This window comes from Sander lucioperca, chromosome 14, assembly GCF_008315115.2.
Source record: "Sander lucioperca isolate FBNREF2018 chromosome 14, SLUC_FBN_1.2, whole genome shotgun sequence".
In the NCBI taxonomy this organism is placed as follows: Eukaryota; Metazoa; Chordata; class Actinopteri; order Perciformes; family Percidae; genus Sander; species Sander lucioperca.
Window position 1 is genome coordinate 14,161,036 of NC_050186.1, and position 16,767 is coordinate 14,177,802.

General features: G+C 39.6%; 1 protein-coding gene across 2 annotated transcripts in view; it reads right to left on the bottom strand.

Annotated features, from left to right (window-relative positions):
* ap3b1a (adaptor related protein complex 3 subunit beta 1a) overlaps positions 1-16,767 on the bottom strand; it is a 67,279-nt gene that overhangs the window by 31,227 nt on the left and 19,285 nt on the right. For both annotated transcript variants that reach the window (XM_031317678.2, XM_035991535.1), the window contains exons 7-20: positions 13,707-13,889; positions 12,385-12,540; positions 11,375-11,472; positions 11,177-11,231; positions 11,018-11,089; positions 10,457-10,519; positions 10,185-10,317; positions 9,968-10,077; positions 9,657-9,833; positions 8,216-8,402; positions 7,215-7,345; positions 4,789-4,939; positions 3,160-3,337; positions 743-899 (exon numbers count right to left, since the gene is read on the bottom strand). In XM_031317678.2, coding sequence (XP_031173538.2) covers positions 743-899; positions 3,160-3,337; positions 4,789-4,939; positions 7,215-7,345; positions 8,216-8,402; positions 9,657-9,833; positions 9,968-10,077; positions 10,185-10,317; positions 10,457-10,519; positions 11,018-11,089; positions 11,177-11,231; positions 11,375-11,472; positions 12,385-12,540; positions 13,707-13,889 — 1,851 coding nt within the window. The remainder of the gene's footprint in view (positions 1-742; positions 900-3,159; positions 3,338-4,788; positions 4,940-7,214; positions 7,346-8,215; positions 8,403-9,656; positions 9,834-9,967; positions 10,078-10,184; positions 10,318-10,456; positions 10,520-11,017; positions 11,090-11,176; positions 11,232-11,374; positions 11,473-12,384; positions 12,541-13,706; positions 13,890-16,767) is intronic.

The following is a 16,767-nucleotide window of genomic DNA, read 5'->3' on the forward strand; positions in this document are numbered from 1 at the left end:
AGAACGAAGGATGGAAAAACACAGTTTTCGAAAACACCTATGTAGAGGTGCAACGATGAATCGATTAACCGATTAGTTGTCAACTATTAAATTAATCGGCAACTATTTTGATAATCGATTAATCGTTTGAGTCATTTTTTTTATTAAAAAAAATAAGATTTATCTGATTCCAGCTTCTTAAATGTGAATATATTCTAGTTTCTTCTCTCCTTTGTGACAGAAAACTGAATATCTTTGAGTTTTAGACAAAACAAGACATTTGAGGACGTCCTCTTAGGCTTTGGGAAACACTGATCCACATTTTTCACCATGTTTTGACATTTTTATAGATCAAACAACTAATCGATTAATCGAGAAAAAAATCGACAGATTAATCGACTATGAAAATAATCGTTAGTTGCAGCCCTACACCTATGTACGTGTGGACTAGGCCTAAGTTTGTGTAGGTTTTCATGAAAAAAAATAGTGAAAATGTTCAAAAGTCCCATGACTGATCAATAGACTGGAAACAACCTCAGACATCATCCTAATGAAGGAAAGATAGCTCAAAACGTCTAGTGAATAAAGAATGGTGTAAAGATGTTGTGTGGTAAAGAGTTGTACGACATGTTTTATTTTTGGGGCTCACTCTGATCTGCCCCTTGCTGTGTGTTCAGAATTGTTCTGCTACTCAGTTAAACCATGTTCGTCCTAAATCCAAATTAACTCAAGTTTCCTGGACCCGACTAAATCATACACTCACCTTGGGTTTGGACTTCACATCTCTCTTCTTCTTCTGTTGTGTTGCGTGGGAGTCAGAGTCTGAATCGTCTTCGGAGTCTGTCTCGGAGTCGGATGAGCTTTCGGCTGACGAGCTGCTAGCTTGGGCTACAGGTCCATTTCCGTTTTCATCCGAGTCACTGAAACACACAAAAACAGCAAACATGGCCTCAGATGTGGTATCAATACAAGTAATAGAATACATATATGAAAATAATGGTACTGCACATTTACTTTGCTTTTACCACAACAATTACATTAAACACATACAGCTTCCATGTATATAATTTGAATAGTCTCAAAATCATCAGGCAAAGCAAACTTATATCTTAAATAATATCCCTTTTCATTTCAATGTCTTTTTATTTTTCATTTGGTCCGAAAGCTGAAGCTCGTTGTTGCCCAGTCAGAACAACAACGATCAATCTGTTTTTGTTTGTGAAGTTAATTCAGTGTTGCATTCACTCGAAAAGATTCTTTCCATCTTTCTCCTTTCTCTTTCACTTGCTCTGTCCCTCTTCAATTTGTCCCGATAATGAGTGTTTACTCCGCCTGCCTGGGATTTTCAGCCGTTAAATTAATGAGGGGAATTGTGACGGTAACTGGCTTTTTAACTTGGGCGATGATGAAAAGCCAGTATTAATTTGGCCTACAGATTTCATTTGCTGCGAACAGGAAAAAGTGATATAAATCACTGTGGGCCTGATTAGGCCCTGCCTGAAATGACTGGGCCATAATGAGGGCATTATGCTGTGTTTGTTGTGGAAGCACTGGGGTGAGCTGCTCTAATTACTGTGTGTATGTGTGTGTGCGAGTGTTTGAGCACTGGGGTGAGATGCTCTAATTATACTCTCTAATGGAGAGAACAGGGTCAGCCGGCGGCCTGTCACACAGCAAAATCAGGTACATTCTGCGGGAGTTTGTGTGTCTGTGAGCAAATGAAGTAGAGTGCATAAGGAACTAAATATGCCAGTGTGTAAGAGAGTGTACGTGAGCATATTCAGTAGTAATGACTCAAATCTCATTCACTGGCAACACCAGGCTGTTAAATGACCAATCAAAAGTCATTAACCATTAGCCATGTAAATGTGGGTTACGCTACTGGAGGAAAATTCTCCTTGATTAGCTCGTTAATGGAACTCACACTAACAATATTCTAGCAGCTCTTTCAGCCTGTGTCTGTGTATCTGTGTGTGTGTGTGTGTGTGTGTGTGTGTGTGTGTGTGTGTGTGTGTGTGTGTGTGTGTGTGAGAGATAGAAAGAGAGAGAAGGTGTTTATACAGTACAATAGGTGTGTAATACTCAAAGACTATACTGTTACCTCCTTTAAGAAAGTTGGTATGATTTCCTTCCTATCTGAAAACATTGATTTGGGTTAAATTTGGTGAATAGTGAATCTGTTGACTGAACTTTGGTTGTTTGGTGTTTTTCCATCTCTTAAAAGGACTACACAATGTTATCCGGTCCTGTTCAAAATGGCATTAGATGTAGGGACTAAATGAAGAATTCTTATTTAAACCTTTCTTAATTAAGGTTAGGGTTACACCCACACAAACACTCGCACGCACACATATACAATTTTAAAATCTTACTGTTAACTTTTAAATCTATCCAAGGATTGGCGCCGCCTTACCTGACCGAGCTCCTTCATGCTCATACTCCAGCAAGAGTGTTAAGATCAGCCAATCCGCTCCTCCTGGATGTGCCAAAAAACAGGCTCATAACCAGAGGTGATTGAGCCTTTGCTGTAGCTGCCCCTAACTTGTGGAACAGTTCATTTCATATTAAAACCGCCCCTACCCTCAAACACTTCAAATCACTGTTAAAAACATCTTTTTTCTTTGGCCTTTCCTTCCAGTTAAGGAAAGATATTATTACCGGTTTATTCGTTGCTATATAAATAAATTGACATTAAGGTTGTGTAGACGGCATCTAGTTTGAAATGTATCCTGCTATATGTTGCATAAGATTTACATGTACTTTTTGTCATATAAGTGTTTCATCTTTTTCAATGTATCACAAAACTCGTTCCTTGCTGTCGGTGCAAAGATAAAAATCCAACAAGTATAAGAATCAAAATTCTCTACAATTTATTTTTTTCCTGGCAAACACACTAGATGAAGTACAAGCTGAACACAAGGAAATATCCTTCCAGACGGTGGGTTGTCATATAGATTATAAAAATGGCTGAAGTTCGTGAACAGATGGGAGTTTGAGTTTATTGATGAAGCAAAGCGCTGATCACATTTGTTGTTGACTACGACTCTGGTGCTTCTCTCGAGCACACACCTGTCTCATTAGCCAAGTGAGAAAGAGGAAAAAAAGAGGAAAAAGGTAACATCTGGACACACAAGAAAAATGATGCCTTCTGAGTCTCAGACGGGAGGGGTTTAACTGTACCTGAAAGCAGCAGTTGGTTTGCTTTTCTTCTGCGGTGCCTTCGTCATCTTTTTCTTCTTTTTTTGTTCAGGTTCAGATTCACTGGAGCTCTTTTCAGATCCACTGGAACTTTTTCCAGAATCACTGGAGGTCTTGTCTGACTCTTCACTGCTTTCCTCCTCACTCTCACTGCCTGACTCTGTACAGACAAACATATGGTATATAGTATGTCAGTATATATATATATATATATATATATATATATTAGATTACATCAAACCTGGTGAATCTAAGTTATAGTTTGTATATTTTCATGAACTCAAACCCCCGTTTTTGATCACTTTTATGGTCAGCATTTCTTCAGCAAAAGCCATTCAATGTATTTACATTCTGTAATCATCTCTGTATATAGTAGTTTCTTCACTGTTAGTGGCAGAGTACACCATTCGCGCCCAGGTTTCAAATTGCACGCACACACACAGCATTTACATGAAATTTTTATTTTATCTCATTGATATCACTGTTTACTGTTCACTCTCCTAACATTGTATCAGAGCTGTATTAAGTTACTGCTAATACTAACTGAGCATTTCCTACTGTTGCTGCTCCACATTAATAGCATTCCACTGGCAAAACATGGGGTGGCTTTTATTGTGAAACAGTCACAGGAAACGTAATGTTTTTGTCACCAAAGTTAGCACACAACAACGATTGTTCATCAACAATTTGTCTACAAAACCACACATGGTGATTTTCCTCCGGTTTTTTATTTATTATTAACTTACTTCTTTATTTAAAAAAAAAAAATCAGACGTTTGTTTGGCTGCACTGTACACAGATACACCAGTTGCTCCTCTTGTTGGGTTTCTGACCAAGTAGCTGCTCAACGAGGGTTTTATGCTTTGAATTCTGGGACGTGTAGCATTAAACTGCACTTTGCGTTATCACCAGTGACCACAGGTGTCGCAAATTAACCAGAAATCTTAAGGATTATATTACTTTAATACATCTGGGAATCTCTGTGTGTGTGTGTGTGTGTGTGTGTGTGTGTGTGTGTGTGTGCGCGTGTGTGCGTGTGTGTGCGTGTGTGTGTGTGCGTGTGTGTGCGTGTGTGTGCGTGCCTGTCTGTCTGTCTTTGAAATATCTCATGAACCGTTCACCCAATCTACTTCACACTTGGTTTCCTGGGTACCCAATGAACTTGGGGTTTGGAATTTGTAGCAGCTTGGACAGCATTGGTTATTGAATATTAATAAACTGTGAATAAAGCTAAACAACCGAACAATAAAGGTTGAGAAAAAAATTCTGAATCTGCAACGTTCTCTGTCAGGTAAATGTAGTAGTACGATGTTTTCCTCTGAAGTACACAGTAAGTCAGTAGTAGGCCATAGGGCCTACAGTGTGGTTGCATATTAAGTGCCTTGGGGTCCTTCTGTAAGTCATTTCTGGGTACAATTTGGTTCTGGAAAAAGCTTCAAGCAGCAATACCACAGGCCAAGCAATGTGCCCGTTCCAAACGGGCACATTTTCAACGGGAACTGTACTAGTTACTTTAACACACTATCCCACGAGGACAACAGCACCACATTTTGTCACCATCTATCTGTTAGACTAAAAGATACACCTTCAAACACAAAGACAGAAACAAACCATCGCTACTGCTGCTGCTGCTGCTGCTGCTGCTGTCTTCGCTGCCACTGCTCTTAGATCTTTCCTCTTCTTTCTCCTCTTCATCATCCGAGTAGAACTTGTCAGATTTGGGTTTCTTGGTCTTCCCAACTAACGGCGCCCACTCTTGCACCTAAAGAGATATAGTGGAGGCAAGTGAGGTCAATTCAATTTAAAAGATTCATAATTTAGGGATGAGCATACTACCAGATTTTAAATTATTCTAAGACCTTATTCAGAGGCATTCCCCAAATGTTTTAGCTTTGCAGGTAAAAAAACAAATCATTCCACAACTGCATTGTCATTACAAATACTGCAGAGCAAACTATTCCCACAAAGTAAAGAGTAAAGCATGTAGGCATTAGTAGTTTGTAAAGAGCTGGATATAGTGGATATGCACACTGTATACCTCTCAATCGCTTTAATAAGATGTAATGGAATTAGTAAATTAACCAAATTCAATCAATCCGTTTTAGCGGATTTTGTCCAGGACAACCCAGATTTCCCAAGTTACCAGATATCTTTTCTGTTAAATCGATATTTAAAACTAGGAATAAAGTTTGTTGAAAAGGCTGCTTTTGTTCTGTTTTATTGTTGTTTCTTGTTTTATTAGCATCCCCATTAGCTGCCACAAAGTAACAAAGATAAAGCTGGTGCTCAGAGAAGAAAAACGGAATCAATGATATCCCTCACTGAAAACAAGTACTTTCATTTTTGTAATTTTTGTTCTTAAACTTATTCAAGGAACAAAAAGTTCTTGTTTTGGGGCAGAATGGAACAGAGGAATGAATGTTAATTTCTCCAAAACAAACCGATACATCCCACAAAACAGGGTTGGTAAATGATAATGTTGAAAGACAGTAAATGTCTTTTTTAAACATCAAATAAGAGTGCAAATAGTGTCGTCAATAAAGTTATGATTCATCAGGCTTCTCATTGTATAAAGTGTTGAGGTCTGCTCCAACTCTCAGTTCCTTTAAATCAAGGCCTCTTATTAAATCAACTTTGGGGTCATTCATTCACATCTGTCACTCTAATCGTTATATTTTTTTCTCTTTATTCTGCTTTATTTGTTTAACCTTATTTTTATCTTCTATTCTATTTTATTTTTAAATCCGATTTATATGCATCTTCAATATTGTTTGTGTTCATCTAATAACTTAGGATATTGGCCGGTGTTATTCTATATTTTTTCTTTTTGTCAACAAATCCCATGAAAAGACCGAAACAAAGTGTTAGTCTGTCTCTCAACACTTTGTGACGTCCCTGTCTGTGGCTCTCTGCTCCAAGCCCACTACTGAAGAAGTAAATCTTTAACACAAATATATAGTTTCATTTTTTAAAGGCTCAGTAAATTCCTAAAACAGCACTTTTAGGAATAAGATATTTCAGGCTTTGGATATTAAGACGGATAATAAAAAGCCAATATACCTAAATACTGCTCATCATTTTTATGTCCAACTCTAATTCAACCTGGCACATTTGGTTAGTAGTGCTGAACAAGTGCTTGTGAGTGGTAATGGTCATAGTCTCGCTTTGCCAGACCCTCTTCCAAAGCGCGCTGAAGGAGGAGAGTCTGGCTACTCCACATAGCATTCGAGGAGGGAGGAAAACGTGCTCTGGTTTAATGGCATTTCTTTAAACCAATCAGAATCATCATGGGCGGTGCTAAACTCCACACAGAGGAGGAGCAGTCAACAATAGCCTTCATAAATCCACCGAATTTAAAATTCCAACACAAAGAAAGCGGAAGGAAACGGAAAAGACATGTATCCGGCGGAATTTCCTGCAGCACCGGAGCAATCCCGGAAGTGGAACGCAAAGGATATAGACTATAATGGTCATGACCCCTAATGTTATGATGATACACAATTATTAAAGAGATATTTTGCTGATTTAAATCCAGCTCTGTGTCATGGCAGTGTGGGCAGTGTTTTTAGATGAGTGGTATTTGGCTTGCCTCCGTGGCGCCAGGGCACAGAGCACAGGTCTGCCGAGATTGGCCGGTTGATGCCATCTCCGCCGGATGATGCAACCTCCTCCACTCAACATTAGGTTACTTAAACGATAACTTGATTATTATTTAAAATGGTTGCAAACACATTTTCTTTCAATCGACTAATTGTTGCAGCTCTATAAACCATAACAGTGAATGATGATGTATTTTCATACCTCTACAGACGGCAAACGCAGTATTAAAAAAGTAAACGTTTTGTAATACCACGCACAATTTTCATGTCAAAACAATGTGGAACCATAGTGTCACCTTGTTTATGTTTGTTAGACATAAGAAAAGAAATGTCTCACTGTGCAGAGACGCTGAAAGTGAAGACACGATATCAACTGTGAGTTAGAATTAGACACGCATGAAGTAAAACTATGATAAGGAGTGTGTCAGGATTCCTTACTGGCTCAATGACCTCCACATTCCTCACAGACTGGTCAGGAGCAACAGCTGGCCAGTCGGAGAGCTCCAGGTATCCAGCAGCTTTAGTATTGAGGCTGTGGGAGAGAGTGCCCAGTTGGTAACGGTCACGATCTGAAAGCAGAGAAAAAAGGACAGAAAATTAAACCAAAAAAAGTACTGGGTTGAAAATGTGAGAGTGGTGAAAAGCAAGGGGGAGGTACTTTTAAGGAAATGGAAAATAAAATGAAAGATAAGACCAAAAACAAAAGGAAATTCTAAATGCCGCTGTATACATATAAAGACCTTTAATATAAGATCTAGGACTCATTATGCTTTTAATATCAGCTCTCTGTTTTTGTGAGCACACACTCTTCTCTCTCCCCACTGGTCAACACAGGAAGATAATCAGTGTCTGTGCCTTGGGAGGTATGCTCTAAAAACAGTGCAAACCAAAAAGAGAAGAAAAAAAAAAAAAAAAGACTTGAGTTGTGAATATTAAGAATGACAGGGGTGGTTAACGCTTTCCATAAACACCCAGTAAGTGCAAACTGTCTCTGAATTTTAATGTTGTAGGAGGCCGTTTCTATCCTTTTTGTCAAGGAGGGGGAGAGAGAGAGAGAGAGAGAGAGAGAGAGAGAGAGAGAGAGACAGCAAAATGAGGGCGATTTTTCCCCTCTGAGTGTCTGAAAAAGGTTAGCATTAGCTCAATAATTTACCCATCTCATTAGTCCAAGGTAAAGGGGTCTGACCTGACTGCCCTTCAGAGAGACAGACACACCAGAATAATAAAACCACTGCCTGAATTAACTTTGCATACTACTGGAAATAGAGCCACTAGATGTGAAATAGAGGTCCAGTTAATATGGATTCAGGGATTGGCTTTTGGATGAATTACCCAACAGGAGAAGAATGGTATTTAATCTGAAATATTCAACGTATTTAGAGTATTTAATGTGTTTCAAAATAAGGATAAGAGGTTGAAATTACAAAAGCATGAAGTACCTTTGAAGGCGGACTCGAGCACTGGGGCTGGTTTGGGGGCCAGGAGGATGCGGCGAGCGTACTTGTTGAGGGCGCCGCTCTTCTCGTTGGGCACAATCAGCTGTCTTATGAAGCGTGTTCGGTCTCTGATATCGTAGCTCTGGTCATATTTGCCGAGGTTCAGGATGTACTGGGTCAGCAGCTTAGTCTGGGGTCAGAGAGGGTGTGTGTGTGTGTGTGTGTGTGTGTGTGTGTGGGGGGGGGGTGACGTGTAAGACAGCAGACACGGATAAAAGGTAGGCATTTGTGAGTAAAGATTGGTGGTTTATGGTTCAGCAGAACAGAGGAAAAAGCCATTAAAAAGGAATAGATAGACATTTTAGGAAAGACCCTTATTTGTTTTCTTTTGACCATTACAACTCTAATGTCTGCACGCCAAGTATACACTAAGTCAATGCCCCCGCTCAATGTGTGCAAAGTAGCCGCAGCACGCAATTACCCGTAAAACCACAACTAGACATTTCTACACGAGTCTTTTTTTTTTTTTGATTAAACAAACAAGATATAACATGTTTGTTGTAGAGCTTTTGAGGTGTTGGTTGGTCTATTTTTTAACTCTGGATGGAGCTAGCCTGTTTCCATCTGTTTCAAGTCTTCCAGTCTTGTGTCCTGGCTTCAGCTCTGTAGTTAGGGAACATACACAAGTGGTATCAATCTTTTCATTTAGATACTGGCAAAAAAAGAGAAATTACCATATTTCCCAAAATGTTGAACTATTCCTTCCTACTCCCAAAAAAAAAACAAAAAAAAAAAACCATACAACTGCAATGTACAAACACTTGAGCAAGGATTGCCATTAACCCATTTTATCTTCTCATTCCCATATTTTAGATCTTATTTCACCCTGGATAACTAAAAAAAAAAAACTTGTCATCTTTACTTCTCATCTGGCTCTGATCTCAGCTGTGAAAGCTGCATTGTAACCCAAATCCTTTTCTGAATTGTCTTTTTCTCTCCTTCTCTATCCTCCCCAACACATTACGAGGAGCAAGAGGTGTAATGATGTGCTCATTTGAGGAGGCAGCGTCTGGGCTCATAAACCCAGCTCAGAGGCCAAGATCACCCCATCTCACTGAATGGGCCTGGAGTCACCAAGCTGCGTTAGGAGATGCTCCATTACGTTAAAGCTGTCTCATTCACAGCTCTATATTTAAACTGAGCATTTAGCTCCGACTTGCAGAAGTGTTCAATTACTGGGAGATAACGCTGTGTCTTGTGTAATAAAAAATGTAAAAGGACGATTCATGGGCCCACATTTAGAGAACAGGAATCTGATTCATCTCTTTTTTAATACCTGCTAATTTCAGAAAGCAGGCGCATTACTGCAGGACCATATTTGCTCCATGTTCAGGTCAACACAATAAAAGTCTCCTGGCACTTAGTTAAGTAGTTAATGTTGTACCTGCTTGGAGTTGGTCAGGTAGAGTTTGGCTGCTAGGTTGACTGTCTGCAGCTTGACAATGTCCTCCTCTGCTGTGAAAGTCTTTGCCATCTTACGGAGTACATCAGGGGCAATTTTTGGCACCCTCTCACAGTACTCTCCCATCAGCCACAGGATGCTAGCTCGGGCCATGGAGACCTGCAAGTTTGGGTGACAAATCAAAGAGAATTGACATTGACACATGACACCTATTCATTTGTTCCTGTCTAAACTCTCATGTTGATAAAATACAAATGGATCAACGGTACGAGTAATACAACGATGAAACGTACAGTGATGTTGTCGAAGAGCTTGGCCATGTGTTTGATGATCTCACTGTGCTGGGTGGGCTGAGTCTGAAGCAACTTCTTGATCACCACCACACTCTCAGCCACTACAGTCTCTGCAACGACAATGCAGCAAGATCTCACAAATGCAGGCAGTCGCAGCACCGTAACGTACCGAGGAAGGTAAACACTCAGATATCTGTAATCGATGAACGCATTTTACCGTCTCTGTTGGAAAGCAGCAGCACCAGACCGTTGAGACACGTGTCTGTCACCTCGGAGATGTTGGTGGCACACCTGCCGATGGCCTGAATGGTGGCTGCTGCAAACGCCTTGTCCTGGCTCTTCACATAGGTCTGAAAAAACACAGGACAAGGACAGTAAAGAGAAGGAACTCTTTAAAAGTCACAGAGGAAGTGTAATACCCCAAATCTCAAAGTAACCCTTAACTGTTGATGTCAAATACTGGTAATCAATAATACACAAAACACAAACCTGAAATTCCCTCAGAATAGTGGAGATGTTGGCTTCATTGGCCAGGTTGGTCAGGATCTCCAACTACAAGAATCATAAGGGAGAAGTGGGTTGAGGTTTGATAGAGTTTGACAGATTTTGAGTTTGTGAAAGAAATCATTTTAAAAGCCTTTGGTTATGCAATAGCCCTTTGTGCCAGTGACAAAACTGCGGGAGAAATTTAAGTTTGCAGTTGTAGAAATGAATAACTTGTAGAGAAGAAAAACATTTTCGGTCCTACTTTCACAATGAAAAGCAAGAACCAAAAATTCGTACTTTTAACTTAAATGTGTGTATGCATGTGGAATCTGTACTCAGATGTTCATTATAGCAATTATCTTTGTCTATCAGTAACCTCATTTCTATCACAGCCAATCTTTTTTTACACACTCACAAACGTCAATGTCTCCTGCAGATTTTTACATGTTTGAAAAGAATAATAACCACAGACTGAACACCGGTCCACAAGCTCAAAATTGTATTTGCCCTCATTTGAGCCCATAATGAAGTACAGTATAATGCACAAAATAAACTAGCAGCTACCTTCAGTGTTTTGATGTGTGTGGCATCTGTAGATCTCACATAGAAACTCTTCATGAAGGGCTCAAACATCCCCTGTTTGGAGATAAAGCGCGTTATCAGACAACCTGTGTCAATGAATCAATACACCATTATTGTTCTGCTGCTCACAAGCAGACTTACCTTCCTCTGAATGGACATTGTGGCAATATTCTGAAGCACAATGTACTGCACCTCTCTGTGCACAAAAGAAAGAAAATAACATATTCAGACATCAACAACGTGGACGCAGAGATACTGGGGACTCTGTGTGGAAAGAAGATGGTTAGTCATTCATCACAGCTGACTCAAAAGTAGGCAGTATATATTTTTATATATTACCTGTGGCTTCTTAGTAGTCGAACCAGTGATTTGGTGACAATATTGACTTCATGCTTAGGGGCCAAATGCCAATAGAGCTGAGCGACAGACATCACCACCTAAAACACACCAACACAGTCGGAACTTATTTAAATATCTGCGCATTTTAATCCCTCTTAAAACATTTGATAGACTCTGTTCTAATGCCTTTGCTTGCTTTGTGTTGTTGCTTTTAATTTTCAACCACTTTCCAGAATCTGCTTTTCTATATGTTACTTTTCCTTGATTTAATCTTTTTTTTAACAGGTCTCTATCATTATTATTAATATTATAATCATTATTATTACACCACCAACAGTACATTGCCACCTGTGTACCCGACCTAAAATAAAATTCCTGGACATGCATTTCTTAGTGCTCTACAAAAGCACTCATGACTCAACTCTATAAAGGTAATTTTTCAGCGGAGCTTTAAATAGCAGGCGGACGTGTGTCCATCGTTGCAGACAGAATGAAAGGGTTCAGGCGTCTATGAAGATGGAGGATGTCACTGTGTTGTCGCGTGTAAAGACACAGCATGTCACATTTTAATCAACACTTTCATTTGGGAGCATTTTTCCTCCCACTGCTACACAGCGACAGAGACCTTGAGACTCCTGGGTGATGGAGATCTGCACTCACGTTGTCTTTTATCTTTTTTTATCTTGTGGGCTGCACTATGGCAGGTATAGCGTGTGTATTCTTGTATTTTGTGCTGTGTGTCCAGGTGTGCGTGTTCTATTTGTGTAAGAAAAGGTATCCTGAAATGCATTTCTGTGCGTGTACGTCCATACCAGGTTACAGCAGCACTAGTGCAGCTTCTATCTCTAAGACAAAAGGTGAGATACGAGCAGAGGCAGCACTCAAAAACACCTTGATCAATGTTTATATCTCTCGACAGGTTAAAAAGCAGCACGTGCATTTGCACACCCTACTCCTAATGGCTTGAAAATGGCTGTATATGTCTGTGTTTAAGTGTCCAGCTAACTCACAGCAGTGTTCCTGCTCTGCAGTAGAGGTTTGGTGTTCCTGAGCAGCAGCCTGTGATCTGGATCCATGATGTAAGGTTGGGCCTCCGTCTGGTCTTTTTTCTCCTCAGAGTCAGAGTCATAGAACGCCTTCTCATTGTTCTCATCGAACATGGCACCCTGAAACATAAACACAGTACATGACACTTAGCCATAATGTTTTTCAGTGGATTTATCAGTGGATTGAATGGATTGAGCAAATTGAGTGGCACACCGAGTTGTAAAATATTTTATATTAGCAGGGTTTCAAATATAGAAACAATGTTTTTCAGCGCCTCAAGAACAGTCTCTTGACCTCTTGTATAGAGGAGCCGTTACACATTTCCCATTTTTCCAATTTAATTAATTTCCAATTTCCAATACTGTGAAATGTATAAAAGTAATACAGGAGTTTCATTCAAATGTTACAATCCACAATACCTAAATTGTAAAATACAAATATGTTTTCTCTCTCATTTTGCACATTTGTAGAATTATACTTTTAAAAGGATAAGGCTGGTGTTATTCAATATATCTTTCTTACTGTCAACAAATGCCATGAAACGACCAAAACCAACAATGTGTTGGTCAGACTCTAAATATGTTTCATCTTCCCCAGTTTGGGTGTGACTTTCAGCCCCAGACCCCTTGCTTCCTGCTGAAGATGTAAACTTAAAAAAAAAAAAAAAAAAAAAATGAGGAACATACAGTATAATTTAATTTTCTTTAAAGGATCAGCAACAGCTTGTCACTGTAGTTTTTAGCAAATGTTACCCAAAAAGGATACATTTGTTGGGGACTATTTTCAGCGGTGGATTAATAGAAATGCATTATGGAATATGAATTAATATTTATGAGTATTTGAGGCAACAATAGAGCTCTATGGCACAGAAGAAGAAGAAGATATATCTGGCTTTGATCCACACACAATACTTGTTAGTGGATATATTCATCATTGGTTTTGTTTTTTTCATGGGAATTTGTTAAATCATAAAGTACCGCCAGACTTGTCCTTTAAGATCAGACAGTTGGGAGGGGGCAAATTTCAAATTGCCAGAAGACAAGTGTTTTACTGTGAAAGGCTTTCACGTTGAAGGTGTTGGGTAGGTCTCTTCCTCTGGTGCACGAGAGCACAGAACATGATGTGTCTTGCAACTGAATGACCAGGGATTGCTACCATGTCACATGACAGCCTTCTTACTACCAAAGATGCTTACAAAGTGAAACATGAGTAAGTATATGATGTATTGCCACTTTCCAATGTGGATCCCCATTGGTTTCAGTCCTCAGCACGATGAGTGCCTCACCTCCTTCCAGGGACTGGTGAACTGCGTCCTAGCGTAGCGCGTCAGCATGGAGATGATGACCACCTGGCCCCACTCCTCCACATCCACCAACAAGTTACACAGCTTTCTGTAGTTCTTATGGATCAGGTCAATGCGATCTGGGCACACTTCCTCAAAAGCCATCACCACACTGCCGGCCACCAGCTACAGAAAAGAATAAAGGGAAGTAGAAGAAGAATGGAAGAGAGAGAAGCCAAGTCATGAGGGAAATGCTGATGTTTTTTTATTCTTTTTTCCTGTCCAATATTAACATTCAAGTTAATGGAAGTTGTAAGGCTATGTGGCTGTTTTGTTAGACAAATTGAACAAATACTTTTTCTTTTTTTAAAAAGCTGTAATAAAGTAAGATAGACTCAAGAGAAATTAAAGACTGGTTAACAGATATGACCCTGGTCAAAAAAACACAATGCCAATTTACCACTTTGATTACAATACACACAGTTTAGCCTCTAAGTGGTTAGTTGATCAGAAAGAAAAGGTTTGATCTTAAAGTTTTAACTCACTTATTTTGCACAACACTGTGAAAGAAATCCATCAATGTGTGTTACTCATATTACTTACTGACTGAGTGAGTGACATGGCAGCGTATTAATATGCAAATAGCATTATCATGGGCAGGCGAGGCTGAAGAAGGAGAGAAAGGGAGCAGAATCTAGTCTTCCCAATTAAAGCCTTCTGGCCCCTGGTGGCCCTGTGGGAACCCAGTACATTTACCCATCAGCATTGTCATGAGCCTGCATTGATTGTGTGTGCGCACGTGTGTGTGTATGAAATGTGTGTGTGTGCGCACGGCTGCTTTCTGTAGATTCTCTGAGAAATCTGGACCTTAAATTTGAGTGACGATTACCTTTTCTGACATTCAAACACTAATACTGATGAATGGATCACTGGAAGATCAAACAACTACATTTCATGGTATCACACTGAGGTATGAAGTTAGATTTATTGAGTGACCCACAGAAACTCTAGTTACATTCGAGGAAAGACTCTTGCAGGTAGATCAAGCGAGGGTAATTACATGATAAAGCTAGCAACAGTCTCGCATGAAAATGCATGTTATTGCAACTGTATGAACATTTTGGAGGCTGCTAAATTATGTTGCATCATACTGAGGGGTTTCTAATATTATGTCCAACCCATTTATATCAACGAGGGCAGGCTAAATAACAGAAACACCTTTCTGTATAATGCAACACAGTTCAACAGCAGCACAAACTGCAGCCTCCAAACACCTCTCTAAAAAAGTTCCAACAAAAACTGAACTGTTATAAGCTTCACAAATGGACGAGTTGAACGGCATACGTTTTAGTTACTGTGGGTGTACCTAATAAACTGGCATCTGAGTGTATATTGTCAGACAGCCAAGACATCTCGACAGCTATTTATAATAAAAAAATAAGTATTTATATATTTGTAAGTATCGCCTGAATTTGAGATTTACAATCATGTGCGCTGGCATGTCTCTGCAGACATCGGTAGCATTTCTGTGATGACATATGCCATGATGAGTACAAATATCACACTAGTCTGAAGCTGGATCTATCTCTTTTTTTATTGTATTGTCTTTTTTATCTTTTTGATTTATCTACAGCAGGATAAATAATGTTTTAGGGAAGAACTAGTGCAATCTATCTTTGGAAAATAAACTGTATACAGTTTCTGTAAATATGTGGATTAGTCTGAGAGAAACCAACTTGAGCACAAAAATTGCTTTTTGTAATATTTAAAAGCATAATGTGTGTGTGTGTGTGTGTGTGTGTGTGTGTGTGTGTGTGTGTGTGTGACATTTTCTTCAATTTAAATTCATATATGATCACTCTACTGAGCAAGTTTACCTAATTTGTGTTAGAGAGCCATATTCAATATTGTTTTCAATTGCTTTGAGTAAAAATGCTTAAATGCTAAATTCAGCCAAATTACACACAAAAAGCAGCAACTCTCACCCTATAGACTTTTTTCCACAGCAGACATTTTGACCTTAAAGATAGGTACATTCCAGTAAGGTGTTGGCAGAGCCAACATTAATGAAATAGCATTAGTTATACCTGGGCTTTTCCTGTAATGACAAGTCAAAATGCTATGAAAAAGGTCCATTGGTACCTAGTAATTTAGGTGGTTTTGTTTGCATTTACCCAGGTTTTAAAGACATATGTCTCTGAGATTTTGGACCCCAATCCAATACAAAGGAGATAAATAGGACTAAAAAAGAAAATAGTTCCAATGAAAACTGTTCCCATTGATGAAAAAACAAGAACTGTACATATCTACGTTAAAGTAGTTTCACAACAGCTTGAAGCACAGCTGGGCTTTTCAGTTAATATCTCTGCCAGCATATTCTAGTATAGATAAACCTACTCAAAGCAGTCAATTAGAATTTCTATATATTCAGCATATATTGGTGTGCGTTTTTACTCCCCTGGTATTCTCCCAAGGCCTCTCCTGTCTCTAAGGCTATTACAGACAGCTTCGTTTCTGAGCATGTGGATCCTGCTGCAAGGCTTTGTGCATTCTCTACCAACTTCCCCCATTAGACACAGCTCCAAGGTAAACTACATGCACCATCAACAAAACTGACACCCCAATCTATGGAGTTCATACACCTCCTCCCCCTCCTCGACCATATTATCTACCCTGCGTGACAAGCCGGTAATGGAAAAATCACACTAAGCAAATGGTTCTTCTAATAACAATAAATTTCCTATAAAATTATGAAGGGCCCAAACCGTTTCCTTGCATCTATTTTGCTATGAATTCTAATTAGGGTGCCAGAGAGGCAGAGAGTGCTGGGTCATCACGCTAGAGACAACGTGCGCCTTTTTGATTGATGGCCCGATGTGGGGTCGGCCTATCCTCCCTTCACTCGCTCCTCTCCTGCTCTCTTCCTCCTCCCTCCTTTTTCTCTTAAATTAATGGGCATCTCACCTAGCCCCTGATCATAGTACCCCGCCCACTCCTTTATGTTCTCATTTCAATTTTGCAGAAGGTGCAGGGGGTGGGGTGGTGGGAGGGATCGATCATTTAT